The sequence below is a fragment of the Miscanthus floridulus genome, chromosome 18, assembly GCF_019320115.1.
Source record: "Miscanthus floridulus cultivar M001 chromosome 18, ASM1932011v1, whole genome shotgun sequence".
NCBI lineage: Eukaryota > Viridiplantae > Streptophyta > Magnoliopsida > Poales > Poaceae > Miscanthus > Miscanthus floridulus.
The window spans coordinates 126,615,404-126,643,379 of NC_089597.1; the positions used below are offsets into that span (position 1 = coordinate 126,615,404).

A 27,976-nucleotide genomic window follows, 5' to 3' on the forward strand; every position below is an offset into this window, starting at 1 on the left:
TGTTCGGCCAGATTTTAATTTCTTCTACACTTTATTTTGTAAGAACTTTCAGAAAACCATATGCCAGTTTACAAGTTAGCAAATACCTCCATGTTTAAAAGAAAATTGTTTGTCATGATCATACGCCATGTTCGTTTGGGCTTGTTTGGCTTATAAGCCATGGCTGAAAGTACTGTTAGCTGGTTTGGTGTGAGAGAAAAATACTGTTCGTTGGCTGATAAGCCATGACTTATAAACCAAATACGACCGAGCGAACAGACTGATATTACATCATCTTAGGCTCCCCATCTTAGCTTGTCTCACATCTCGCGTCCAGGCCGTCATTGGCTAGGTTCCCCCTATGCAAGGCATGACCCCCTTCAATCCCCTCCAACTTCTTTGATTTGGATCAAACGAACAATACCTAATGGGGAGAATAGGTTGGTGGAGCTCGGTCACATGGATGTGGTGGATGAGGCTATGGATGTGTCATGTTTTTTATGTTGGCTAGGCAAAGCTATGCCCAGATGTCACGGAGGGCCAACACCGTATGCTTGATTGTGCATCATCAATCCGCTTGACCAGAACAAAGGACCAAACTAAGGAGACGCAAGACCAAACCCCTGGTTCTCCAATTCTCCATGCTATTTCAGGACCGAAAAGATCGAATGAGCCGTCGCTACAAACCGAACCTCTAACCCCTAGTTACAATGTCACAAATATATAATATGTAAAAATAACTAAACATATGCTTACCATTTATGGCTTCTTGGTTGGAATCCTAAATAGCCTGCAAGACAGAAAAGCACGGTTACTTAGGCCATGTTTGGATTCACTATCTCATAACATTTATCTGGCTAATAGCTCATTATCTGATTTGGGTCAGTTAGTGTGATAGTTGTTATCTAAAGCACAAGCTAACAATTAGCTAGTCTATTATCTACCTGTTTGGATCTAAAAGAGATAATTATTAGCAGATAATTACTACGTATAAGGACCCCAAATCCAAACAAGGCCTTAGAAAGTCGAAGATATTTCATGGTCAGATAATAATGGAGAATTTCTAGTTGGCTAGTGTCTAAGACGGATAATACCAATAATGAGAGGAAAATGCACAATATTAATATGGTTGGTGATATCTTCATGACCATATATAAACTATTAAAATTTATCATTTTATTTCTCTCATCTAATCAGTACTACGAAAATTAAAAATCCAATAAGGAGCACCTGTATATTTTTAATTATATATCACATAAAAACAGTCTCTAATCCAACAAGGAAAAGAAATAGAAAAACAGAAAATAAACACAAGGTCAGCGACGTGGTTTGGAGCCTGGGCCAGTGGGCCTAGACTGACACGGAAACACCTCGACCAGAACCCAAAACGCAAAAGCACAGAGCATCCAGGCCTGGTCCACGCCCATGCAAATCTATACAGTAGTTCAGTCCGGATCTCTGGGACCCGCTTCAGCTGCACTCTTTGCTTTTTGGGTTGTTTCACGTAGTTGTGTCACATACAATGTTATATGTTTCGCATGAGGTGTTGGATCCTAATAAAAAATAAGTTATAGATTCCGTAAATAATCAACAAGATGATTTGTTAAGTTTAATTAATTCGTCATTAACATATATTAGTGTAGCACTATATTGTTAAATCATAGACTAATTAGTTTAAAAAAAAATTATCTAGTAAATTAGTCCACACCTATATAATTAGTTATGTTTTTAGTCTATATTTAATACGCGTCAAACGTTCCACGTGACAGAACTAAATTTTAGTCGGGGAAACTAAACACGGCGGTTGATCCCGCTGAGCTGCGCTCAGCGCTCGCTATCGCTACAGCCGTCGCCGCCGCCTGACGCGAGGTGCCCAGGTCTTCGTCGGGCCCTCTTCGCCAGGTCTTGGACTGGTGCTTTGCCCGCGGTGAGCACCGAGGGTATGCCCGCACTTCTGTTCCCTTGATGCCGTGCGGAACCGAGCACCCAAACCCTAGCTTAAGCGAACTCTGATGACCTGTTCTAGCTGTGTAGATGCGTACAAGAATGGCCTTTACTCGATCCGCGCCTGTGATGTGCGATTTTGTCCTGCCATCCGCCCGAGGTCTGGGTAGGTCCTTTTGATCCATCGCGTTTGAGATCCGTCCATGGATCGTAGGTCTGTTTGCATGGATGATGGACCAGTCAACCACATACCAGGGGTGGGTGTCAGCACGTCTTCTACAGTGCCAGTGTCTCACTCTGATGAAGCATCCACAAGTAAGCAGGTCAGGCCCGTCCACGAGCGCCGGCCCAACGTTAGGCTAACTGGCCCAGAATGGCATAGGCATAGAAGTATAAATACTTGAGTGAGCAAGGATGAGAGGGGGAAGGAAGGAAATATGCCGTAGTTATTTTCTTTCCAAGCACTTTACTGTTAATTCACATACATTCAGTTCAGTATTCCAGTCGAATATTCCTATCTTGTTCTTCTTCCCGAGCAAGGAACTTCCCCCGTGCTCACAATTGGTATCGGATTTGCCTTTTTTCGATCCTGCTCGCCTCCCTCGCCGCTCCATCCTGATCCGATTCATTCTCCTGTATCGAGCTGGAACCCCACGAGATCCAACACGAGCACTTCACCCGCCTCCACTGCACGCTGGGCACCATGGATCCACAGCTCAAGGTCATCCTCGACGAGATCCAGAAGTCCCGCGACGACTACAACCGCCGCTTCGACAACCACGACGAGCAGTGGAAGGGCCGGTTCGCTGACCTCGACCGCGTCGCCGCCGTCGACCAGCGCTTCGACGCCCTCGAGTCCACCTGCTCCGAACTCGCCTCCGACATCGGCAAGCGGGTCGCCGATCTGGAAGCTCTGCGCGGCGGCAAGCTCACCTCCGACAGCGCCGACCGCGTCACAACCCTCGAGGTCGCCACCACGGATCTCGGTGCCTGGCGCCCGGAGATCGAGGCCCTCGTGGACGATCTGAAGGTCGAGGTGAAGAAGCTCTCCCAGGCGCCTGACCGCAAGGTGTTCGACGCTTCGCCGCAATGGTTCAGTGTTGGCACTTCTTCTTCCTCGACGCCTGCTCGTGCTCTTGCCGGTGCGGCCGTCGAAACGCCCAGTGGGCATGGCGTTGTACCTCCTCACCGGGATGTTGGGTTTGGGTCAGCCATGACTTGGACCAATGTCCCGGCCATGGGTAAGCTTCCCAACCCTCCTCCTGCTCCATCTTTACCCTTCCATAGCATGTCATCTGCCGTTCCTTCATTACAGTTTCACCCCATACCATCAACCATGCCTCGCCAAACACCTCCCCTTCCATATCGCCCACCTCCGCCACCCCCACCCCCTCCGATCACCATACCCCCAAAACCACCAATCCACCAACCCATGTTCCACTCTCCTTCGCAGCAGTCTGCATTCTCTGATCTGTAGCAAGCTCTCAGTTCTGCTCCAATTTTGGCGTTGCCTGATTTCTCTCAACCCTTCCATATTGACACCGATGCCAGCGGTGTAGGCATAGGCGTCGTGCTACATCAGAATGGTCACCCTATTGCATTCATCAGTAAGGCTCTCTGCCCGCGCAACCGTGGTCTTTCTACATATGAGAAGGAGTACCTGGCGATCCTCCTGGCAGTCAAGCACTGGCGCCATTATTTGCTTCACGGAGAATTTTTCATACACACTGACCATCAGAGTTTAACACTTCTGAATGAACAACGGCTCAATACTGTCTGGCAGCAAAAGGTTTTTACCAAGCTTTTGGGGTTGAATTACAAGTTCGTCTACAAGAAAGACGCCGATAACACTGTCGCAGATGCACTTTCCCGCCGCGATATTGAGGAGTCCGCGCTGGCTATATCTTCGGCAACCCCACAGTGGCTGTCTGATGTGGTGAATTCATACTCTGGGAATCCTGAAGCTGAGAAACTGTTGACTCAATTAGCTGTCAACCCCAACTCGCTGCCACACTTCTCACTGGTCAATGGTGTCATTCGCTACAAGCGTCGTATTTGGTTGGCTCATGATCCCAAGCTGCAATCCTTGGTTCTGGAGGCCTTGCATTCTAGTCCACTGGGGGGACACTCAGGGGTCCCAGTTACTTACCAGAAGCTCCGTCAACTCTTCTTCTGGCCCGGTATGTACTCGGTCACCAATGAGTTTGTCCGCAGCTGTGATATCTGCTAGCGTGCTAAGCCGGACCGTGCCAAGAGTCTAGGCCTTCTACAGCTGCTGCCCATTCCCTCAGCCACTTGGGAGGTCATAACAATGGATTTCGTGGAGGGCCTGCTCGCTCTAGGTCAGCCAATGCTCTGTTGGTGGTCGTTGACAAGCTGTCCAAGTATGCGCACTTCATCCCGTTACACCATCCATTTACGGCTGCGTCGGTGGCTTGCTTATTCATGGATCATGTCTACCGCCTCCACGGTATGCCACTAGCTATCATATCCGATCGTGATCGCATTTTCACAAGTGCCTTCTGGAAATCTCTTTTCACACTTTCTGGCACTTCCTTGCGCATGAGCACGGCTTACCACCCGCAAACGGATGGCCAAACCGAGCGGGTGAATCAATGTCTTGAAACCTTTTTGCACTGTTTTGCTCATGCTTGTCCCTCTAAATGGGTTCAGTGGGTTTCCCTCGTAGAATTTTGGTACAATTCTTCATTCCAAACCTCCTTGGGTCGTTCCCCCTTCGAAGTTTTATACGGTTTTCCTCCCAGGCACTTCGGTGTTTCTCCTCCTGAGGCCACTCCAGTAGCTGACTTGAATAGCTGGCTGGATGAACGCGCTGTTATGCATTCCCTGATCCAACAACATTTGAGCCGAGCACAACTCCACATGAAACGCCAGGCCGATAAGCATCGCTCTGAGCGTCACTTTGCTGTGGGCGATTGGGTTTTTCTTAAACTCCAACCATATGTCCAGTCTTCCTTGGCCACTCGTGCTAACCAGAAATTGTCATTCCGTTTCTTTGGCCCATACAAAATTGTGGCTAAAATTGGTGCCGCTGCTTACAAGCTCGCGCTTCCTGCTACTTCTTCAATACACCCTGTGTTCCATGTTTCCCAACTCAAGGCATCGCATGGTAAGCAACAGGTTACTGCTGACATTCCAGATGCGCTTGTCCAGTTTCAGGTGCCACAAGCTATTCTTGATCGCCGCTGGACATCAGGTGCCTTTCCAGCTGAAGAAGTATTGGTGCAATGGTCCCAGATGCCTCGATCCTTGGCTACATGGGAGCTGCTGGTTCCTCTGCAGCAGCGTTTCCCAAGAGCGCCGGCTTGGGGTCATGCCGGCTCTAAAGGAGAGGGGATTGTCAGCACGTCTTCTACAGTGCCAGTGTCTCACTCTGATGAAGCATCCACAAGTAAGCAGGCCAGGCCCGTCCGCGAGCGCCGGCCCAACGTTAGGCTAACTGGCCCAGAATGGAAGGCATAGGCATAGAAGTATAAATACTTGAGTGAGCAAGGATGAGAGGGGGAAGGAAGGAAATATGCCGTAGTTATTTTCTTTCCAAGCACTTTACTGTTAATTCACATACATTCAGTTCAGTATTCCAATCGAATATTCCTATCTTGTTCTTCTTCCCGAGCAAGGAACTTCCCCCGTGCTCACAGTGGGGTGTTGTTTTGGCTCACTGTATGACTGTAAGGAGTGGAAATATACCAGGGGTGGGGTGCTGTTGTGGCTCCCCGTATGATTGTAAAGAGTGGAAATGGTATATTCTCCAACATGGGGATGGAGACTCACAAAACCTTTGGGATGGGGAACCTTGGACGCGGGGACTCTTTCCCGCTTCGCGACAACGTTTGATTAAGTTTTAATTGTTTGTTCCCACCTCCGCGTGGCGGGTTTTAAAACTAAGACGTCATGCGCCCGTGCCCCTCACGCTTCACCACTGTGAACACATAGGGGGTCCGTGCTGTGTACGGAAGAACGTTGTTTTTGTCCTGTGTAGTCATGGTGGATTTTTAAAAGCTGTTGAGCTAATCAGAACATGGTCACATGGCTAGGTTTCTTAATTGAAAAAAAAGCAGACTAGGAAGTGCTTTCTTTGGATCTATGTATGTTTACGGAGAGCATGGGCATGGACATGCTATGCAGATGATTTACTACACCGAATACTGTTCCTGTTTTATTCGCTTTGCATCCCTCAAGATCTGAATGTGGTAAATGCAGATAGTAGCCTAATTGCATTGACTTGCAGTAAGCAGACTTAGGAGCTTTTGAGTTGGGATGAATATTTTTTAATGCTGCTAGGCCTTATCATAATGACGTGTTTTTATTTTTTTTCCTCTCTTGGTTAATTCTGTTTCGTTACTATTGATGCCTTGTATTTAATTTGTTTTCTCTTTCTTTCTCTTTTTTCTTGGTGGCTCATGTTGGGCTTCAACTCTAGCCCACCTCAACTTGATAGAGACTAAAGGGCTTTGTTGTTACTGTTATATATATATTTTTTGGTGCTGGATGACCAATGGTAGAAGTCAACCTTCATACTAAATTTGGCTTCCTGAATTTTAAGGTTCCCAATGACATTTGGTTTGTTTGTGCAACACATCAGATATGGTTTGAAATGTATCATAAGACTGCATGTACTGTAGTATTTAGTTTCCTAATTGTAAGCTTTCATTTACATGTCCTTGGTTGATCCTGAGCCTTTTCCAAACTTTTCTACACCAATCTATATCTTAGTACTCAATCCATAATTTTGTCCTTAGGAATGGTAGCAAGCTATGAGGTTCCATGCAATGGTATCCTTATAATTAGATATCGTAGCAATCGCATTGTCCTAACTAAGTTCATTTGTATTCCTTGATGAATCCATCAAGAATTGGAATCAAATCTAGAATATAAAAGAGGTCTGTTTATTTAGCTATTTAACATATTTATTTAATGTGCATGTGATGCAAGCAGTTTTGTGTTTTTCACCCATCAACTCTGCTGCATCAATCAGCATCTGAAAAAGCATGGCATCTCTCTTGTCATTATTACGCTTTGCCCTCTAAATATGCGTCATCAATCATTATTGCTGAAATAAAGACATGCTGCACTAGTAGTTTTTATCCCAAGGCATAAGGAAATGCATTAATAGGTTCATTGCAAATCATTGAACCTTCAAATTTGTAGGATTGATGTATAGACAATTGTATCCAACGTTTACAATCCAATTGTACACTTCTCCTCATGGCAGCATGTTGAAAATGGCCAATTATTGAGCTTGCTTGTCATGGTTACTGTTAATTCATTATATTGATTCTCAAATATCTGTAGCTCAGGCAAAGATAGGCTTGTTATTTTTTACAACAACAACAACAACAAGGCTTGTTATTTTTTAAATAAACAAAATCCTGCAGCAAATAATTATTGCTTTTTAAAACAATTTATTCTTGACAAGGAAGCACCTTAAGTCCTTAGCTCCTCTAGTTTATGGAATGTTCCATTTTTTATACGTGTCTTTTGGGAATAAAACACTGTTAAACTAATTTTCCTAACAGCCTATGTTTTCTTTTCAGGATTGTGCATCAAGAATACTTTTTGTCAAGGAGTTCACTTGAGGAATGCAAGAATTTGGATAGGCCAATTAGAATTGTTTTTTTTTTGTTGGCATATCCTGAGTTTCCTCTGATAAGGATCCTGTCTCACCACCTGGGTCAATTTTACCAAACATTTTTGCCGCCAGCCGGCTTAACTACATACTACAAAGGTCAAGGGGATTTGTCTTTGGTGGACTGCTTCTACCTTCAGTTCAAACTTTTGCAGCCAGCTGCCCATGGCAACCACAAAAGCAAATGCTAATGCTGTTTATTTGAATGCAAGTTCTTCTAGGCAGGGAGGCCAAACTTCAAGAGCTAGTGGTCCTCAAAATGTCTGCGTAACTAATATGCAAGCAGAGCTATCATCATCATCATCAGGCCATGGAACCAAATCATGCAGCCTCTCTGTGGACCACTCTTTGTCACATAAGCCTGAATCAGAACGCACGATGGGAGCAACTGATAACCTGGATTCTCTTGTATCAAATTCAATAGGCAGGCTTGTCTTTGAGGCTGGTCTTGAGCCTGATTTTGTTCACTTGCCGTCTTTTAATGGCGTGATTGATTTGCTCACCCGTGGGGTTTGGATTGCAATGCCTTCTTATGAATATATTCTGCAAGTGCAACTGAGTGAAGTTCAAAAGCGTGAAAAGGCTATGAGGCAACACTGGGAGAGAAGTGGCTGCAGTTTAATATTGGATAGCTGGAAAAGCCGGTGTGGGAGAAGCTTCATTAGTGCTTTCGTGCATTGCAGAGAAGGGATGCTTTTTCTCAGGTCCATAGACATCTCCACAATATTTGATGATGTTGATGAGCTTGCAGCAATGGTTTGCTGTTTGATTGATGATATCGGTGTCCACAACATTGTTCAGGTCATCACCAATAATGTTTCACCACATATGCAAGCTACAGAGCATGCTGTGCTAAAGAAACATGACCAGTCATTCATATTCACAGTATGTGCTGATCATTGCATCAATCTTCTGCTTGAGAATATAGCTGAACTGGATCACGTGAAAGATGTCCTAACGAAGGCAAGAGAAACCACGATGTTTTTGTACAGCCATGCATTACCCATGGAACTGATGAAAAAGTTCTTTTATTTTGACTCTGAGATCATAAGAAACTCTAACTTGAAATCGGTGGCTAAGTTTCTCACGCTTGAGACCCTAGTGTCTCAGAGGGAAAATCTGATGGAGGTGTTTAGCTCGCCGAGTTTCCTCTGATCTGGCTGGTACAAGTCTGTCCATGCATATATGTGAGGTAGTACAAACGGATAGTGCATTTTGGAGTGCTGCTGATAATGTTTTGAAGGTCACAGGCCCACTTATCAGTGTTTTGTATAAATTGGAAAATGATAATTGTCCAGTGAGTGTCCTGTATGATGCCATGGATAGTGCAAAAGAAGGTATAAAAAAAATGTTGGTCATGAGCATGGTAATTACTGGCGGATGATTGATCACATATGGGACAATTATTTGCATTCCCCAATCCATGCTGCTGGTTATATTCTCAATCCAGGACTCTTTTACGCTGACCGGTACCGCCATGATTCTGAAATCAGCAGTGGCATCACGACCTGCATTATCCGAGTGGCTAGAAGTCATTATCATGCATTGCATGTAGCTGAACAAATGGATCTATATCAAAGAAGATTAGGTTTGTTTGATTCAGATTCAGCAATTCAGGAAGCTACTGGAACACCTCAAGGTAAAGGTCACTCCTGATTCACTGTGTGAACCCCTTTGATCTAAATATTTCAGGACATTTTAATTTGTACCTTTCTCCTGGTTTCCCACCTTCATAGTCTGTCTGTTATTTGATGTGATGCTCTTTTGTGTTGCTACTAAGTGCCGTTATTTCTGGTTTATCCAAACTTTAATTAAACATGTTATATCTGGTTAGGATGCTTGAACTCCATACCAACTTAAATAGAGCAGGAGTACCATTTGTTAAGTAATCTGCTGCTTTCCTCCGAACGCGTGGCAGGGGTAGGCGTCGAAAGGGCTCCCCTCCCACGGCACTGTAGCCGCGGCACGGGCAGGCGCCGAAAGGCTCCCCTGCCGAATTGTAGCCACAACAGGGGCAGGCGCCAAAGTCAGCCCTGCTGTCACATCTAGTCACTGTAGCAGCATGGCAGCCTGACATGTCTGTGTACTATGATTAGATAGGTATAGTTGTATATGTAGTTTTCCACTGCAACTCAGTAAAGAGAGCGAGTTCCGTTTTGCCATCTCCTATGCAGAGCTTCGGCCAACGCTGGTGCTTGTGATGTGTGTGTGCGCTCTGTTCTCCCTTCTTTTTTCTACCTCTAGCCATAGTGTATGGTCAGCAAAGATGGTGAGCGGTCGGCTCACCCATGCCAGAGATCCAGGGGCCAACAAGTGGTATCAGAGCCGTAAAAGCGCCGTCGTCGGGCTAACCGCTGGTGATGACGGACGGTTTGGAGATGGGCGACAACAGCGGCACTGCTGTGGCTGTCCAGCCATGACAGGAGGTCGTTGTGCGCATGGTGCGGGAGGTCAGCGACACCAGTTGGCCGACGCTGACTCGCACCAACTATGACGAGTGGACGGTGACCATGAAGGTCAAACTCAGATCCTGACGGCTCTGGAATGCTATTGACAAGGGCACCGACAACGAAGAAGATGATATGTTAGCGTTGGAGGCTATCCTCGCTGCTGTGCCAGCGGAGTACAGGGAGCGTTGGAGGCGAAGAACTCTGCTAAGGAGGTGTGGGAGGCCATTGCAGCAATGCGCGTCGGCTCTGACCGCGCAAAGAAGGCGACGGCCCAGCTGTTGAAGCAGGAGTACGCCAACCTCAAGTTCAAGGATGGTGAATTGGTGGAAGACTTCTCCCTCTGCCTGCAGTCGCTCATCAGCAAGCTGAGGAGCCACGGTGTCACCATCGACGAAGAAGAGACGGTCTCCAAGTATCTCCTCTCCGTGCCGGTGAAGTACATCTAGATCGCTCTCTCCATAGAGACGATGCTGGACTTGTCCACCCTCATCATTGAGGATGTGACAGGCCGTCTGCGGGCGGTGGACGAGCGCATGGAGCAGGCCACAACAACGATAGATAGCGGCAAGCTGCTGCTGATAGAGAAGGAGTGGGTTGCCCGGAAGAAGTCCGGGGAAGCCTCCTCCAGCCGCGGTGGCGATGGCAAGCGCCGCGGCAAGGCTTCAGAGGAGAAGAAGAAGAAGAAGGTCGTCCCCAACACTTGCCAGCGCTGCGGGAAGACGAACCATTGGGCAAAGGAGTGCCCAAATCGCAAGCAGGAGAAGAAGGCCGAGGCTCATTTAGCGCAGGCTGATGAGGATGATGAGGCCACTCTCCTGATGGTGACATTCTGTGCACTGCACGACGTTGAGGCCAAGGAGAAAGGAGAGGTGATGGCGGTGAAAGGGCATGGCAAGACTCTGAAAGCTGTCCACCTCGACGAACCACGCGTCCAAGTCCATCTCAGACATGTGGGCGGCGGGTAGGAGCAGCAGTGGTACTTGGACTCCGGCGCCAGCAACCACATGACGGGCTCCAAGGAAGCCTTCTCCGAGCTCGACGGCAACGTGACCGGCACGGTGAAGTTCAGTGACGGCTCAAGGATGGTGACCCGAGGGCGCGGCACCATCATCTTTAGGTGCCAGAACGATGAGCACCGCGCGCTAACGGATGTATATTTTATTCCGCAGTTGCGTTCAAGCATCATCAGCATTGGCCAGCTGGATGAGCGCGGTAGCAAGGCACTGATCAAGGACGACGTCCTCAAGATCAGGGACCGGGAGCAGCGGCTTCGTGCTAAGGTGAAGAGGTCTCGGAACCGGCTATACCTGCTCAACTTGAAGGTGGAGCAGCCGGTGTGCCTGGCAGCACGGCACACCGAGGAGCCGTGGCTGTGGCATGCCCGGTTTGGCCATCTCAGCTTCGACGCGCTCGGTCGGCTGGAGAAGATGGTCCGAGGGCTGCCCCACATCAAGCACGAATGCGAGCTGTGTGATAGCTGCCTGGTCGGGAAGCAGAGGAGGCTGCCGTTCCCAAAGGCGGCCAAGTACCGCGTGGCGGACGCTTTCGAGCTCATCCACGGCAATCTCTACTGGCCAATCATGCCAGCCACAAACGGTGGTCGGCGGTACTTCCTCCTGCTCGTGGATGATTGCAGTCGCTATATGTGGCTACAACTCCTGACGAGCAAGGACGAGGCAGCGGCGGTGATCAAGAAGTTCAAGGCGAGGCACGGAGGCGGAGAGCAGCAAGAAGTTGCGCGTGCTACAGACTGATCGCGGCGGCAAATTCACTTCGGTGGAGTTCGCTGCGTACTGCACGGATCAGGGTGTCGGCCGACACCACACCGCGCCGTACTCGCCACAGCAGAATGGCGTGGTGGAGCGGCGGAACCAGACGGTGGTCGGCATGGCTCGATCTATGATGAAGGCCAAGAGCATGCTGACAAGTTTCTAGGGTGAGGCGGTGACCACGGCGGTGTTCATCCTCAACTGCGCGCCCACCGAGGCCCTGAAGGGCAAGACGTCGTTCGAAGCTTGGTATGGACGCAAGCTGAGCGTGTCCTTCCTCCGGACATTCGCCTGCATCGGCCACGTCAGGAAGACGAAGCCAGTCCTCACTAAGCTGGAGGACAGAAGCACACCGATGGTGCTTCTGGGCTGTGAGGAAGGTACCAAAGCGTACCGGCTCTACGACCCACGTGGAGGCAAGGTGGTTGTCTCGCGTGATGTCGTGTTCGACGAGAAGGTGGCCTAGGATTGGAACAGTCCGGGCATGGGGGAAGCCGGCGGCTTCACTAACTCCTTCATTGTCAAGCACTTGGTCATCCACGGTGGTGGAGACGTTGGAGAGGTGCCGACCACTCCAGCAACAAAGCTGAGCACTCCTGGAGCGCTGCCGAGCACTCCAGGAGTGGTGCCGACCACTCTAGGACGGGTGCCGAACGCAACCGTAGCGGAGCCGAGTGGTCTTGCAGTGGTGCCAACCACTCCAAGAGTGGTGCCGAGCACTCCGGGAGGGGTGTCGACCACTCCAGGAGTGGGGGACGAGTGGTCCAGGAGTAGTGTCGAGCACTGCGGCGGGGGTGCCAAACACTCCAGGTGTTGTGCTGACCACTCCGGCGGAACAGGGGACTCCATCGACGCCGATCGAGTTCGCCTCACCTCCAAGCGACATCACAGAGTTCATGGATGCTTTCCACGACGGTGAGGAGGTGCGGTTCTGCAGGCTGGACGACGTCGTCGGCGACACAAGGTCCTTAGGCCTGGTGGGTCAGCTGTTCAATGACCCAGAGCTGTCTCGTCAGTGCAGATGAACCACCCACGTTCGCGCTGGCCGAGTGCGATGCAAATTGGTGACGGGCGATGCTGGAGGAGATGAAGGCGATCGAGGAAAACGAGACTTGGGAGCTCGTCGATCCACCTCCAGGATGTCGTCTGATCGGCCTGAAGTGGGTGTACAAGGTCAAGCGGGACGAGCGCGGCACCATTGTCAGGCACAAGGCGTGCCTCGTTGCCCGAGGCTTTGTCTAGCGCGAGGGCATCGACTTCGAGGAAGTCTTTGCGCCGGTAGCGCGCATGGAGTCTATCCGACTGTTGCTGGCTTTGGCAGTAGTGAAGGACTGGCGCGTCCATCACCTGGACGTAAAATCGGCCTTCCTCAACGGCGAGCTGGCGGAGACGGTCTTCGTCAGGCAACCTCCGGGTTTCGCCGTTAAGGGAGCGGAGCACAGGGTGCTTCGACTGCGCAATGCGCTCTACGGGCTACGGTAGGCCCTATGAGAGTGGAATGCCAAGTTTGACGTCACGTTGAGCGAGCTTGGGTTCACGCGGTGCGCAAACGAGCACGCGCTCTACACGCGGCGATGGGGGAAGGAGGAACTCATCGTCGGCGTGTATGTGGATGACTTGATCTTCACCGGCGCGCGTGCGGAGGACATCGACAGCTTCAAGTGCGAGACGGCGGCTCGTTTTCGAATGAGCGATCTCGGCGCGCTCTCCTACCTCGTCATCAAGGTGAGACAGGGGAAGGAGGCGCTCACCCTCGGTTAGAGCGCGTACGCCTCGAAGCTGTTGGAGCGGAGCGGCATGGTTGAGTGCAAGCCGTGCGTGACTCCGATGGAGGAGCGGCTAAAGCTGACGAAGGCCAGTACCGCGGCGAAGGTAGATGCAACACTTTACCGGAACATCGTCGGCGGTCTGCGCTACCTAGTTCACACGAGGTCGGACATTGCGTTCGCCGTGGGCTACGTTAGCCGCTTTATGGAGGATCCCCGAGAGGATCATTGGGTTACAGTGAAGCAGCTGCTGAGCTACGTCATGGGGACAATGGATCAGGTGATCGTCTTCCCCAAGACCGGCGGAAGTGGGCTGCAGCTCACTGTGTTCAGCGATGCAGACATGGCGGGGATATCGACGGACGGCGGAGCACCTCTAGCGTGCTCGTCTTCCTCGGGTCGGCTCCAATCTCATGGTTGTCGCTGAAACAGAAGGTGGTGGCGCTGTCCACGTGCGAGGCAGAGTACGTGGCAGCGGCCACAGCGATGTGTCAAGCTGTGTGGCTGCGCCGGCTGTTGGGTGAGCTGACCGGTGTGAAAGCTCAGCCGCCAGCACTGATGGTGGACAACCAGCCCGCCATCGCCCTCGTGAAGAATCCGGTTCTCCACGACCGGAGCAAGCACATCGACGTCAAGTTCTACTTCCTCAGGGACAGTGTCGATGGAGGGCAGATCATCATCGAGTTCGTCGAAACTGGTCGGCAACTCGTGGACGTCCTCACCCAGCCGCTCGGTCGTCTTCGGTTCACGGAACTGAAGAAGATGATCGGCATAGTGGAGGCTCTAGGGTTAGCAGCACTATTATGGAAAGAATTGTTAAGTAATCTGCTACTTTTCTCTGAACGCGCGGCAGGGGCAGGGGCCGAAAGGGCTCCCCTGCCACGGTACTGTAGCCACGACAGAGGTAGGCGTCGAAAGGCTCCCTTGCCGCACTATAGCCACAGCAGGGACAGGCGTCAAAGTCAACTCTGCTGTCACATCTAGTCACTCTAGCAGCATGGCAGCCTGACATGTCTGTGTACTAGGATTGTATATGTAGTTTCCTACTGCAATTCAGTAAAGAGAACGAGTTTAGTTTTGTCATCTACTCTGCAGAGCTTTGGCCAACGCTGGTGCTTGTGCTGTGCGTGTGCGCTTTGTTCTTCCTCCCTTCTTCTACCTCTAGCCATAGTGTGTGGTCGGCAAAGACGATGAGTGGTCGGCTCACCCGTGCCGGAGATAAAGGGGTAAACTCCATTCCCTGTGTACAAATTGTTATGTACATGCAATATTGCCTATGGCAGAAATCCTGGTTCTTTCCCGCTAATGAATAATGTCATGTTCACACAACAATCTGTACAGCCACAGCTGGGCTCACCTCGCTGCCTGCCACAATTAAAGTGCTCCTCTGTTCCTTTTGGCAAGTTAATGCCTTGTCTTGATATATGTCCTTAGTTGCTTTCATTGAACATACCATGCATGCTTGTCTACTAATCCCAAGGTAGACGCTAATGTTAATTAGTTAATGAATGCTTGGGTTAAAGAAAGTCCCATGCTAATTTAAGTAAACAATAACTCAGGTTTAAATAATGCCGCATCCACAGTCATTAAAGCATGATGTTCAGACAAGGAGAAACAGCAGAAAAAAAAACTGTTTTGCTTGTCTGAAATCTCGTGTTTTATGACTGGAGGCAGTAGACCAGTAGTTCTGCAATACCCCCATATAGTTGGATGCTACTTCCTCCGTTCCAAATTATAAGACGTTTTGACTTTTCTATATTCATAGCTTTTGTTACGCACCTAGATATATGTTATGTCTAGATACGTAGTAGAAGATATGAATCTAGAAATGTCAAAGCGTCTTATAATTTGGGACAGAGGAAGTACATTTGATATATGCTTCTATATGCTATGGTGTGAGGCCTTTGCTCCCATGATAATACCATATCTGTTTTTTTTTTCTAGTTCATGATTTGCATTTTGATACCCACTCCTTGTGTCCCTCCTTAGAAAATGACTAATGCATGTTGCCAACTAAGTTATCTTTCAACTTGCTTAAGTTACCACGTTCAACAGAAGTTGGTCTGTGTCCTGTGTGGGTTTAAACGGTGTAGAATCAGGAATTTGTTTTGAACTGTTACAAAGAAAAAAGAATAGAAACCTACTGTTATGATGATAGTTCTGTTAAAGGAGTTATAAGTTTACCTGTAACCTGAAATGAATCGCAGATGTCTGGTGGGAGAGACATGGGAGAGGCACGAAGGAGCTACAATCTTTTGCTGCTCGGATCCTAGGCCAGACATGCTTCGGCGCTACTAGGTACAACCTCGACAAGAGCTTATCAGAGAGGCTGCACACCGAGAAGCAGTCCTTAGCCGATCAAGAGAGGTTCCGCAACATGGAGTACATCTACTGCAACCTTCGCCTCGTGAATGCAGTGCGTCGCCTGGAGGGTCTTGCAGGCCAGAATGGCAAGGTCACTGCCCAGCTGAGCGACTGGGTGTCGGCATAGCACACCCCCTGGTCGCGAACCGGTTTGCGCTGCGAGACGCTGCTGTCTGTCTTTACATACCGTGCTGGGCCTTTCCAACAATTTGTAGGCCTGGGAAACCTGTGTGTTGTTAAACCCGACATTTTTTTTGGGGCCGGATGAGTAGTTTTCATCTCCTGAGGTTGGATATAATTTAGTACATGAAGGAAATGGTTTGGCTGACTAACCGCGGTTTGTGTGTTTGTTTTAAATCAAAAGCGGTGATTGCTCGTTTTTTCACCCCCCTGACGACAGTTTTGTTGTGCGTATTGACTCGTGGAATTGCATACCACACTGTAGTGCTGCATAGTTCAGTGAGCCGCGTTACTAGCAGTTATATGGCTTGGCCGCAGCAGCAGGGAGCAGTAGCTTGTGTGCTTGGGCCATGTTTAGTGGCCATAAATTCCAGAATTTGGCACTATACAAAAAGAAGATTTTCCGTCACATTAAACTTGCGGTACATGCATGGAGTACTATATGTTGACAAAATAAAAAACTAATTGCACAGTTTAGTTGTACTTTACGAGACGAACGTTTTGAGTCTAATTAGTCAACGCTGAGACAATTATTATCAAATAAAAACAAAATGCTACAGTACCTACGCACCGAATCCGGCGGCGCCGATTCGGTGGCCGAACTAAACGCGGCCTTGCCTTTGGACGGCATGGGCACGCTTGCTGTTTGCTAGCGTTTCAATATACTCTGCCTCCGCTCGTCCCAGCATCGTCGCAGGTCGCAGGTCGCAGGTCGCAGCTCTGGCTTTTGTTGCATCCATTACTCCCGTCGGAACGAATTGAATTGCTACTGCGCCGGCCGGGCGGCGACAATGGCAGCAGTATGCTGCGTCGTGCCATCGTGCCAGGACCTGCACCCGTGCACAGTAGTGGGCGAGTTGCTCTAGCCAGTGCCGGAGTGTCCTGGTTGCATTTGATGTGCGCCTGTGCCCCAACTACTTCCACTGCCCATGCTATCTGCCCAAGCGTCCATGGGATGGGACGCCCAAGTGCCATGCTATCTTAAACAATCTGCCCAAGGAATGAGGACCAGGAGAGCATCATCGCGATTACTACCAGGTTTTCAAGTTTGAACTCGGCTGTGGATCTGCGATCCGATCCTTGGGCTCCGTAACCGTAATGCCAGTAGGCAGGCAGGAGCTGCGTGCAGGGCGGAAGGCTGCCTGGTGGGCACTAGCGACGGGAGCAGTAAACAATGGCGGTCGTGGCCTCCCAAAAGGAAAAGACGAAAGCCTAGGAAGCGGACAGGCGGGCGGGACAAGGGCTGGCGCGCGTCTCGGGCTCGGCCCTCGGTGGCGCCGTGGCGTGGCTGGACGGGATCAAGATCAAGCCAGCCTTCCCCTGCTGCCTGCTCCTACGGGCTACGCAGCCTGTTCGCTTGATTGTGTTTGGCTTATAAGCTATGGCTAAAAGTACGATTGACTGATTTAGTGTGAGAGAGAAATATAACTGAAAACAAACCAAAGCCAAACAAGCCCAAACGAACGGGTGACGACCTCTGGGGCTAGCGTCGGCGGCCGGACCAAGCACGGCGCGGTCACGGGCACGCGCATAGGGCCGCCGATCGTGCCGCCGTGCCTCTCGCACCGAGCGCGTAAGCAATGCAGCAGCTAGCCAGCAGGTGCGTGTGGTGATCCACTGACTGTCCGTCCTCTCCTCTGTAGCGGCAGCCGACCGGCAGGTGCGTGCGGTGTGGCCCATCCCAGTTCCCATGGCACGCACGGCACAACCTGACAACCAACGCTGGCTTGCCGAGCTTCAGCACAATGCGTGCGACAGCGATGGTGCTACTGCTATCGATGTCATCGATTCATCGTGACGGCCGGCCGAGCCCAGGTGTGAAAGTGAAGTGTGGACCGAGTAGAGTAGCTTCGGTTGGGTCTGCCTGCCTGCCGTGGGCGTGGACGGTTGGAAGTGCGCGAGCGCGACCACCTCGAGTGCCGAGTTCGGCCACCCACTCCACGCCACCGTAGCCCCGCTCCCCGCCCCGCCCACCGGCCGGACCAATAAGCGACCGTGCGTTTCAAAATTTGAAGACCTGACGAGGCAGTCAAACCAAGCGAAGATCTCCCGTCCCGTCGCCTCGCCTGGCTGCCGCCTCCCTGCACCCTGCTCCTGCTGCCGCCACCATGCCGCTGCCACTTGCCAAGGCGAGGAGGGGGTTGTCCCCGCAGCCGGAGCCCGCGCGGTCGACCTGCAGGTCGCAGCTGGAGCAGGACGTGAGTCACCGATACCCTCTCCCTCCGCCCATGCCTACTCTCACTCACGCCCTGACATGGAATGCACGCGCGCCCGCGCAGGTGAAGAGGCTGCGGAAGGCGCTGCAGGAGGAGACGGCGCTGCACGCCGTCCTCGAGGGCGCCCTGGGCCGCGCCGCCGTCACGCTCGCCGACATGGCCTACCTCCCCACCAACGTACGCCCGCACGCCCGCAGTTGGTTTGGCCTGGCCTGGCTTCCCCGGCGGCGGTCGCTGACATTGGGCGGTCTCTCCTCTCTCTCATCTGCAGGCGCAGGAGCTGCTCTCCAACATCTGCATCCTCGAGACCGCGGTCACGAAGCTGGAGGAGGAGATGGTCTCCCTGCACTTCCAGCTCATCCAGGAGAGGAACGAGAGGAGGCTCGCCGAGTACCGCCTCAAGCACCTCCCCCCGCCGCCGTCCGCTTGCTCCTGCCACTCCGGGAAACTCGGACCAGATGTACGAATTTCTCTGCTCATCGACATTCCTGTTCCTGCTTAATAATCGCAAGATTCATTTAGACTGCAAATAGTAGAGTGTAGAGTAGGATAACATACGGAGTTCATCTTGCTGAATCAGTTTGTACTACTATAGCATTAGCCACTGCATTCAGTTCTGTCTGTAAGAGATGGAAATTCTGTGTTGCTTTCCAAAAACGTGCTATGTCCTTCTAAAATAGTCATGCCAAATACCTTCACCTACCATTCTGATCTCAACGCATCATTTCCTGACTAAATTAACAAGGAGTTCCATGTTTCAAATTTAGCTCGGTGATTATCTTCTTGGTCCGTCTCTTCACTGTGTACATACTTTCATGTTGCTACCAGGATACCACAGGCGAAAAATGCAGTAGCCAAGGGGAGGAGGTTTATCCTCGTGCTGTCTTGCATGAACAAGCTGTGAAACTACAGAGACAGATCTCTGTTAAAGGCTTTGCCGATCCTAATCAGCTTTCTGAAGACATCGTCCGCTGCATGAGGAATATTTTTATTTCGCTATCAGATTCCTGCAGGGACTCCTCAAGGAATTCCTCCATGGAGAATCAGCAGTCCATTCCATCTCCCACTGGGAATTATTCAATTTCTGCCTTCTGGTCGTTGTCGGAACCGTCGTCCATATCTTCTTGGGTACAGAGCCCTCAAGTGGATTTGAACTGCAACAATAATCTATTAGCTTCAGAGACTGTTTTTGACCCTTACAAAGCCCGTGAGAAGCTTAGCTGGGCTGACATAGGCAGCTACAGTGCAGCGGCCGAAGTTTCATGGATGTCAGTTGGGAAAAAACAACTTGAATATGCAGCGGAGTCACTTCGCAAATTCAGGTAATGTGTCAAAGCAATATTTGTAATACATGCACCTTACTGTTTGTGACTAACTGAAATTATGACAATTGGTGTACCAAATCATACTATAATCCACTGGCTTTAGCTCCACGATTCAGTAATTGCCTCTTTAGTACCACATTGCCTTTTATTTCAATGCCATTAAAGATGAGCACCTGTTGCGTCCTTCATGGTATTGGGGTTGATCCAACAGTACTAATGATCGCCTATTAGAGTGCAGATTGTTCATTGAGCAGCTGGCAGAAATAAACCCTATTCACCTCAATGATGATGCAAGGTTGGCATTTTGGATCAACTTATACAATGCGTTGATGATGCACGTACGTGATTTCGAAAACCTTAATTCTTACGGTAGCTGAATGTGTGGGGATATTTCTCTTTTTTTCCTGATGTGTAGGAGAGCACGTGTTGAACATTCGTGACATTTTTTATCATCCATTTACAGGCTTATCTTGCTTATGGTGTTCCACGGAGTGACATGAAACTGTTTTCACTGATGCAAAAGGTTTGCTAAAGGAACTAATTATTGTACATTAGATTTGTTCCTATGTTAGCTGGTACTTTAAGTAAATAGCATGTCAGCAATTCAAAATTTCCATTTTTTTCTGATGCTTGTTGTGTAACACACTTTTCTTTCCGGAGAATCATATCACAGTACTTGTTTTCTCTCTAGGCTGCATATACAATTGGGGGGCATTCATTCAGCGCTGCATTTATTGAATATGTAATTCTGAAGATGAAACCACCAAGTCATAGGCCACAGATGGTATACCACTTACTGAAAACCTTGCTGGGCATTTAGTTGACAGTGCTGCTTATTTCGATTTCCTTCGGATAATCAACACAAACTACTAAAAGTTATTTCTGTCTTTGGTTGAAGGCTCTGCTTCTTGCCCTTCAGAAGATTAAGGTACCTGAGGAGCAGAAAAAACTCTGCATTGCGGCACCCGAGCCACTTTTGACGTTTGCCCTCAGCTGTGGAATGTATTCTTCTCCCGGGGTAAGCTCAAAGCATTCCTTTGGCTTAATTCATTTGACACCAAGATTAGCACTATTTTTTTTGACAAACTAGTTGATTAGCTGGAAAGGCTTTCATGATTGTCCCTAGCGCAATGATTTAATAGTTGACAAAGGACTAATTATCACTGTAGGTGAAGATATACACAGCAAACAATGTGAGGGAAGAACTTCAAGATGCACAGCGTGATTTCATTAGAGCATCGGTAGGAGTAAGTCGAAAAGGGAAACTTCTGGTCCCTAAGATACTACACTGTTTTGCCCGTGGTTTTGTTGACGACAACAGCTTCCCTATTTGGATCTCACATTTTCTACCTCAGCAGCAAGCTACATTTGTTGATCACTGTGTGTCTCAAAGGCGTCAAAGTCTTCTGGGCACCCGTACTTTCAGAATCATTCCATTTGATTCTCGGTTTCGCTACCTCTTCCTGCCAGATATGGGATCTTTCAATTAACTGCCATCCGAGATTCAGATGCTTCCCTGCCCAGATAACATGAATGGTAAACTGTACTAGCCTTTAGTGTTTTCCCCCCTTTTATATATGAATTCAGTTGCAACAAAATGTGTATGTGATTGCCTTGTGCTGAAATTTGCATGTTTCAGACAGCCTAACCGCCAACAGGAGAACATAAACAACACAAGTGACAAAGTCCAAGCCCTGATGTTTCAGACAGCTGTCTCTCAAGTTACCATTATGTCTGGAAAAGTAAGTTTATATCGCCGGATCATGGGAGTCGCAAATTTGAGAAAGCAGTCGCTGGATTGGACCGTGTCATTGGAAGCCAGATGTATATCGTTGGGATGTCTGAATTGGTTTGTCTGCCTAGATTGTCGAGTTTTATGAAAAAATTGTACATAACTCCTACTTCCAGATAAAAACTTAAGTTCATCATGGTTCTGACAACATGTATATCCACGTGCATAGGGTTGTGCGCACAGACCCTATTATCGTGTATGAGCTAGAATGTAATATTAGACAAGTCCAGTCCATGAGAATTTAATCTCCATAGCCTATACCCTCCATTTGCATTAATGATATATCAAGATTACTACACTGCATTCCTAGCAGATTTTCTCAGTTTGTTGAAAAAAAGGTATCAGCTATCAAATGTCCCGGGATCCAACTGCATGTGTTACTGACTAACTTACTGTACCTCTGTTGCCTCTGAAATTCTGCTTTTGGGGGCCCGGCAGAAACACTGGATCTCAGTCCAGCCTGCACTGCAGCCATGACAGTTGCTTCAAGAGCTTTCGACTTGACATGTTACTGAGTTGTTACTCTGTCGCCTCAGGGTCCATCCTGCCCATCCTTGATGCGGTTGCAGATATCCGAGCACTCTATCAGGCTAATTGAACAATAAACTGATCAGACTTGAGCTCACTGTTTGTGAAAGAAGAGGGAGCTGCATGTACCCACCAATACTGCCGGCTGCGGAAGCCGTCCTTGAACACCACGAGGGGCCTGCGCGGCACAACACAAAGACCCAACGTGAACGACGACCAGGACCAGCTCAAGAGAAACGTAAACCGGCAGTAACCGCCCGCCGGTGCAGGTTCGGCGGCTGGTTTACCTCCTGACGTTGAGCGGGCCCTCCCCGGGCGCGCCGCCGCCGCCGCGGATGCAGGTGCCGACGCACTTGGTCGTGCACTGCAGCGCCTTGGCTGACCTGGGGTGCTTGATCCGCTCCTGCTTCCCGTCGCCCCCTGCTCACCAACTCCTCGTCAGCACAAAGGTTGCCCGCTCGCTAAGCGGAAGCGTATTTGCACGAACGCACCGGAGAGCGTGGGCGGGACGTTGGAGAAGGTGTCCGCCTGGGGCGCCGGCGTCGACAGGATGGCCGCGAGAGCCAGCGCCACCACGGCCTGCGCCGACATCCCCCGGGCCGTATGGCTGGCTGTGTGGCCTCGGCTCTCGCTCAGGCGACGCGCCGGGGAGACGGTGGCACAAGCACAGGACAAGAGCGCGCGCACCGTGGCCTCGCGGAGTCCAGGTAGAGAGCTGTGGCCTGTGGCCACCGGCCAGCCACCCGGATCAGCCTCGCTGGCTGCCGAATCACCAGCACCACCAGTGGGCCTGCGACTGGGAAGGAAGACACCTGGTCCCGGGCTAGGCCGGATCTTTATCGGGCCTGCGGCACCCAGCCCAGCGCTTGCATCTCACTCAGGCCGAGGCCCAAGAGGAGGACCCCGAGTCCCCGACCACTATTGCACCGCGGCCCACGTCGCGCAAGACTCCCACGGCGTCCGCCCGCGTCGCGTGCCACGCCGGCCGCCGCGGGGAAGGAAAAGCGAGGAGTCCCTTCCCTTCTGCTCCAGTTTTACCAAGTCCCGTGCGTCGCGTCCACGCGAGTTCCGTGCGCGGCGTGAAGGAGCAGGCGGTTGCAGTTGGAGGTGGCGGCGGCGAGCGGGGACGAAACCCTAGAGCTTGAGCTCCAGCGCACGGTTCGGGTCCACCTCCCCGTTCCCGGCGATGAGCCGGCGGCAGGAGCTCTGCAGGAACTTCCAGCGCGGCAGGTACGGGGTCTTCTCCTCCCCTCTCCGTTGCCGCGGCATGCCATTGCTTCCGCTTTTATTTCAGTTCAGTCGCTTTGCTCGCTCTGTATGCCCGTACCTCGAATTTGCGTAGTTCTGTGGTTTTCATTCACGTTCTCGATGGCGCAGCTGCAAGTACGGAGCGCAGTGCAGGTTCGTGCATGCGTCCTCTCAGCAGCAGCAGCAGGCGAAGCCCAACCCGTTTGGGTTCGGCTCTCAGCAGCAGCAACAGCAGGCGAATCCCAACCCGTTTGGGTTCGGCTCTGGGAGCAGGCAGCAGCAGCAGCAGCAGTCTTCGTTCGGTGCGCAGTTCCAGCAGCAGCAGCAGAAGCCCAATCCGTTTGGATTTGGAGTACAAGGTGGTGCGGCTGCGAAGTCCAGAAACGCTCCTGGCCCGGCAAAGGTTTGTCTTGTCTGATTGATATAAGTAATCTGTTTTAATGAATCGTTCTCACTTGTGGGGAATTCAGCTTGTGTAATGGGTGTTCTTGTGTGTGACTGATGGATTTTGTCGAATCAGCCATTTCAAAATAAGTGGGTAAGGGACCCCTCAGCTCCGACGAAGCAACAGGAAGCGGAGCAGCCTCCACCAGCAGCCCACACGTGAGTCTGCGATTCTGGAGAGCTGTACTTTTGATCCTCCTTGCTATATGTGAGTCACCAAATTTTTTTTTTTTGCCAGCTCCTGTACAGATCCTGAGTCTTGCAGACACCAGATTGCTGAGGATTTTAAGAATGAGACTCCATTCTGGAAGCTTACGTGTTATGCTCACCTCAGGAGGTAAATAAGTAACTCATTGTGCTTCAACCAGTGGCCTCTGCCTCCCTCAATGCAGTTGCGCTCATCTTTTTGTATTATGTTTGCATTAGTGGTCCTTGTGACATCACTGGGGATATTAGCTTTGAAGAGCTGAGAGCTAAAGCGTATGAGGAAGGCAGGCAAGGGCATCCTCTGCAGTCAATAGTAAGCTTGGCACTCCCAACTTTCTTACCATTATCTTGTTTTGATTTGATTGGAATTTTCCAGTTTGAAGTATGTGATCTTGCACATTGAAATATGTGATAAAACATTCCTACAAGGCTGCAACTGTTCACCTGCACTATCCTGATATCAAGATGGCCATGGAAATCATATATCATTAATTGTATGAATATCGTATGTGATATTGTACCTATCTGTCTCTTATTCCTGCTTGGTTTTCTAATGGTAGAGGAATGCAAAATGTACCTTTCTGAGCAAGGTGACCTGTATTTATCAGAAAACATTTAGAGTTGCGCCTTTTTTAGCAACACAACACTATTTACTTTAGTTTCTCTTATATACTGTATATTTTACAACAACAACAACAACAACAACAAAGCCTTTAAGTCCCAAACAAGTTGGGGTAGGCTAGAGTTGAAACCCAACAGAAGCAATCAAGATTCAGGCACGTGAATAGCTGTCTTCCAAGCACTCCTATCTAAGGCTAAGTCTTTGGGTATATTCCATCCTTTCAAGTCTCCTTTTATTGCTTCTACCCAAGTCAACTTCAGTCTTCCTCTGCCTCTCTTCACGTTACTATCCTGACTTAGGATTCCACTACGCACCGGTGCATCTGGAGGTCTCCGTTGCACATGTCCAAACCATCTCAACCGGTGTTGGACAAGCTTTTCTTCAATTGGCGCTACCCCTAATCTCTCACGTATATCATCGTTCCGAACTCGATCCCTTCTTGTATGACTGCAAATCCAACGCAACATACGCATTTCCGCGACACTTAGCTGTTGAATATGTCGTCTTTTCGTAGGCCAACATTCTGCACCATACAACATAGCAGGTCTAATCGCCGTCCTATAAAACTTGCCTTTTAGCTTCTGTGGTACCCTTTTGTCATATAGGACACCAGACGCTTGCCGCCACTTCATCCACCCTGCTTTGATTCTATGGCTAACATCTTCATCAATATCCCCGTCCCTCTGTAGCATTGATCCTAAATATCGAAAGGTATCCTTCCTAGGCACTACTTGACCTTCCAAACTAACATCTTCCTCCTCCCGAGTAGTAGTGCCGAAGTCACATCTCATATACTCAGTTTTAGTTCTACTAAGTCTAAAACCTTTGGACTCCAAAGTCTCCCGCCATAACTCCAGTTTCTGATTCACTCCTGTCCAGCTTTCATCAACTAGCACTACATCGTCCGCGAAAAGCATACACCAAGGGATGTCCCCTTGTATGTCCCTTGTGACCTCATCCATCACTAAAGCAAACAAATAAGGGCTCAAAGCTGACCCCTGATGTAGTCCTATCCTTATCGGGAAGTCATCTGTGTCTCCATCACTTGTTCGAACTCTAGTCACAACATTGCTGTACATGTCCTTAATGAGCCCGACGTACTTCGTTGGGACTTTATGTTTGTCCAAAGCCCATATACTGTATATTTTAGTCATCATAAATATGATCCTTGACGAATTTTATCAAGAATGAACTCTAATTCATTGGTTTCCTTTCTTCAGGTCGAGGGTGAAAGAAATCTGCAAAATGCAAAGCTGATGGAGTTTAATAACTTTCTGAACAATCCACGTCTATCAGTAACACAAACTCCAAGCTTTCCAACTGTGGCTTCCTTCCCTGAAGTAAAAAATAATAACTCATCATTTGGGGTCTCTCAAAATAATGGACCACCAGTGTTTAGTAGTTTCAGTCAAGTTGGAGTAGCAACTAATGTTGGACCTGGGTCCAGGTAATGTTTACATGATCATCTTGGAGTATGGGCAGTAATGTTACTGTTAATTTGTTGAATAAACTGATGATTCCATCGGAAAATCAGTGGTTTTCAACATGATCTACAGACATTATTATGCATTTTGATCAGTCTGTTTCTTCGTGCATGTGCCATATTAATTTCGAGGAGCTATCTCATGCAGAACTACACCTGGAGTCCCAGTCAATAATATTTTTGGTCAATCTAACCAGACGAGCCATCCAGCATTTCCTGCACCTACTTTTGGCCGTTCTGATATGAAATTTGGAGTTTCAGGTATGCATTATCGATTAACCCATGCAATTACACTGCTACCCTTTATTCAATCAACTTGGTACTTGGTCAGTCCAATTCTGAGTAATATATTTTGTGTGATTGTGTCTATCCATGTCTAGATGGTCTTTAATCATTCTGATTCTTGACTCTTTGTTAACTTTTTGGCATACATTTGTAAAGAAGTGACCATTTGATAAGTTGCTAATGTATGCTTAAAGATTTGAGGATAATCCTGTATAGGAAGCACATACTTTTAACTTATATACAACTTTTTTAGGATTTGGAAGCCAGATATCACAACAATCATCTGGGAGTTTGCAAGCCTCAAGCATATCCAGTTTTAGCAATTTCCCAAAGGCTCATGGTGGCTACCAGCAGTCCCCTTCCTCCTCTATCCATCACAGAGACATTGATAGGCAGTCACAAGATTTACTTAGTGGAATTGTGGCTCCTACAAGTGCCACGAACCAAGCTGCTGTTGAGTAAGTTCTTCAATAAGATGTACACACTTGAGTATGTAATACACAGAGGTTGACCTTTTTTGCGCCCCCAAAGGGCTTTCTGAAACCAACCAATCAGACTTGAATGGTCACGTATATATGCTTGCTTTTGTTGATTAAATTAGTGAACTTTGGAATTATTGTATTGTATGTGACATGTGAAATTTCTTGTTGCTCATATCTATTTTCTCCCTGTGTTTATTCAACAGGGACAATAAAAATGAAAATCAGGATGATAGTATCTGGTTGAAGGAAAAATGGTCAATTGGAGAGGTATGGAATACTTCCTCGTGGCCCTTGTTGATGGTCTTATTTCTAAACTTGTTTGCCGATAGACATTACTATTCCTGATATGGCACATGTCTGTGCCTGTTTTACAAATGACCTGCCATTCAGTTGACAATCATAGATCACCCACATGTTGTTGCATGTGATGTACAATTGTGTATGATATGCAATTACCTCTAGCTTCTGAATCAGTGCCGTTTGCAAGATTTTAGGTGTATCTTGCTGTATTTTTAAAAAAAAATCTTGTTGAGCACCAGTTAGATGTACTGATGTACATTTGTCATGTTTTTCTTTTTTTCTCTAAAATTTGAACTATTGTGAGACTTATGTTAGGACATAAATTCATGTCAGTAAGAATTAACCCATGTTGTTTTAGTTAATTGAAACCCGAAATTAGTTATACTTATATGTTTGACTATTGATGGGAACCTGCTTATTTATATCGCTACATCAGTCATGAAGTGATCATATTTAGTGGGAATAGATAGTTTTTGATTCACATGAAGTGTTTTTCAGATCCCGCTGGGTGAACCACCACAGAGGCACATCAGTCATGTATTTTAGGAGGAATATTTTGTGCCGCGGAGCCAGTATCAAGTCAGCTTTGGTGTCTCCTTTCATGTTGTCGAGTTACTATTTTAATGGTACATGTTCTTTGGTTCGCTTTGTTCCATATGAAAACAAAAATCTTAACACCATATTTCATTCCATTATTTAATTATGTTGCAGGTTTATAGCCATAACATCATAACAAACTGGAGGACAGAAAATGCACATGAAAGATTGATTAGGCAACATAGAAAATTGGATCCGACATCACATACTCTGCAGTATAGTGTTCCTTTTCATTTTCTTTTTAACTCCATGTACTTATTCGTTAAATCTAGGGTTAGCAACGTCTTGATTGATTCTCTCTTTTAATCTACTTTTCTTACCCTTAAGCCAAGTTTTTCTAGGCGC

The 27,976-nt window shown here is 48.6% G+C and overlaps 3 protein-coding genes and 1 pseudogene across 3 annotated transcripts; 3 read left to right on the forward strand and 1 right to left on the reverse strand.

Moving 5' to 3' along the window:
• The first annotated feature begins 1,786 nt into the window (after positions 1-1,786).
• Positions 1,787-16,212, forward strand: LOC136519586 (uncharacterized; annotated as a pseudogene).
• Positions 16,213-18,047: 1,835 nt separating this feature from the next.
• Positions 18,048-21,453, forward strand: LOC136520887 (uncharacterized). The gene is made up of 10 exons (XM_066514565.1): positions 18,048-18,300; positions 18,382-18,495; positions 18,590-18,778; positions 19,147-19,640; positions 19,882-19,981; positions 20,107-20,166; positions 20,335-20,427; positions 20,542-20,661; positions 20,813-21,179; positions 21,283-21,453. Exons 1-9 carry the CDS (start codon positions 18,211-18,213, stop codon positions 21,131-21,133), a joined length of 1,581 nt encoding a protein of 526 aa, XP_066370662.1. The 5' UTR covers positions 18,048-18,210; the 3' UTR covers positions 21,134-21,179; positions 21,283-21,453.
• Positions 21,454-21,669: 216 nt separating this feature from the next.
• Positions 21,670-22,706, reverse strand: LOC136520888 (uncharacterized). The gene is made up of 4 exons (XM_066514566.1): positions 22,455-22,706; positions 22,251-22,383; positions 22,097-22,141; positions 21,670-22,025 (listed from the first exon to the last, which is right to left on the reverse strand). The coding sequence occupies exons 1-4, from the start codon at positions 22,552-22,554 to the stop codon at positions 21,968-21,970; spliced, it is 336 nt and encodes a 111-aa protein (XP_066370663.1). The 5' UTR covers positions 22,555-22,706; the 3' UTR covers positions 21,670-21,967.
• Positions 22,707-22,896: 190 nt separating this feature from the next.
• LOC136521599 (zinc finger CCCH domain-containing protein 46-like) lies at positions 22,897-27,920 on the forward strand. The gene is made up of 11 exons (XM_066515347.1): positions 22,897-23,193; positions 23,341-23,614; positions 23,732-23,814; positions 23,894-23,992; positions 24,082-24,175; positions 25,705-25,931; positions 26,116-26,228; positions 26,506-26,710; positions 26,938-27,001; positions 27,533-27,660; positions 27,746-27,920. The coding sequence occupies exons 1-10, from the start codon at positions 23,150-23,152 to the stop codon at positions 27,578-27,580; spliced, it is 1,251 nt and encodes a 416-aa protein (XP_066371444.1). The 5' UTR covers positions 22,897-23,149; the 3' UTR covers positions 27,581-27,660; positions 27,746-27,920.
• Positions 27,921-27,976: the final 56 nt, after the last annotated feature.

Excerpts from the sequence above, each read along its gene's own strand:
- LOC136520887 (XM_066514565.1), top strand. The coding sequence starts at position 18,211 with ATGCCGCTGCCACTTGCCAAGGCGAGGAGGGGGTTGTCCCCGCAGCCG. Across the intron at positions 19,641-19,881 it reads GAGTCACTTCGCAAATTCAG|ATTGTTCATTGAGCAGCTGG; the intron begins GTAATGTGTCAA and ends ATTAGAGTGCAG. Across the intron at positions 20,428-20,541 it reads CAAGTCATAGGCCACAGATG|GCTCTGCTTCTTGCCCTTCA; the intron begins GTATACCACTTA and ends CTTTGGTTGAAG.
- LOC136520888 (XM_066514566.1), bottom strand. The coding sequence starts at position 22,554 with ATGTCGGCGCAGGCCGTGGTGGCGCTGGCTCTCGCGGCCATCCTGTCG. Across the intron at positions 22,384-22,454 it reads CGTCCCGCCCACGCTCTCCG|GGGGCGACGGGAAGCAGGAG; the intron begins GTGCGTTCGTGC and ends GTTGGTGAGCAG. Across the intron at positions 22,142-22,250 it reads GGCCCGCTCAACGTCAGGAG|GCCCCTCGTGGTGTTCAAGG; the intron begins GTAAACCAGCCG and ends TGTGCCGCGCAG.
- LOC136521599 (XM_066515347.1), top strand. The coding sequence starts at position 23,150 with ATGAGCCGGCGGCAGGAGCTCTGCAGGAACTTCCAGCGCGGCAG. Across the intron at positions 23,815-23,893 it reads CCTCCACCAGCAGCCCACAC|CTCCTGTACAGATCCTGAGT; the intron begins GTGAGTCTGCGA and ends TTTTTTTGCCAG. Across the intron at positions 26,229-26,505 it reads TATGAAATTTGGAGTTTCAG|GATTTGGAAGCCAGATATCA; the intron begins GTATGCATTATC and ends CAACTTTTTTAG.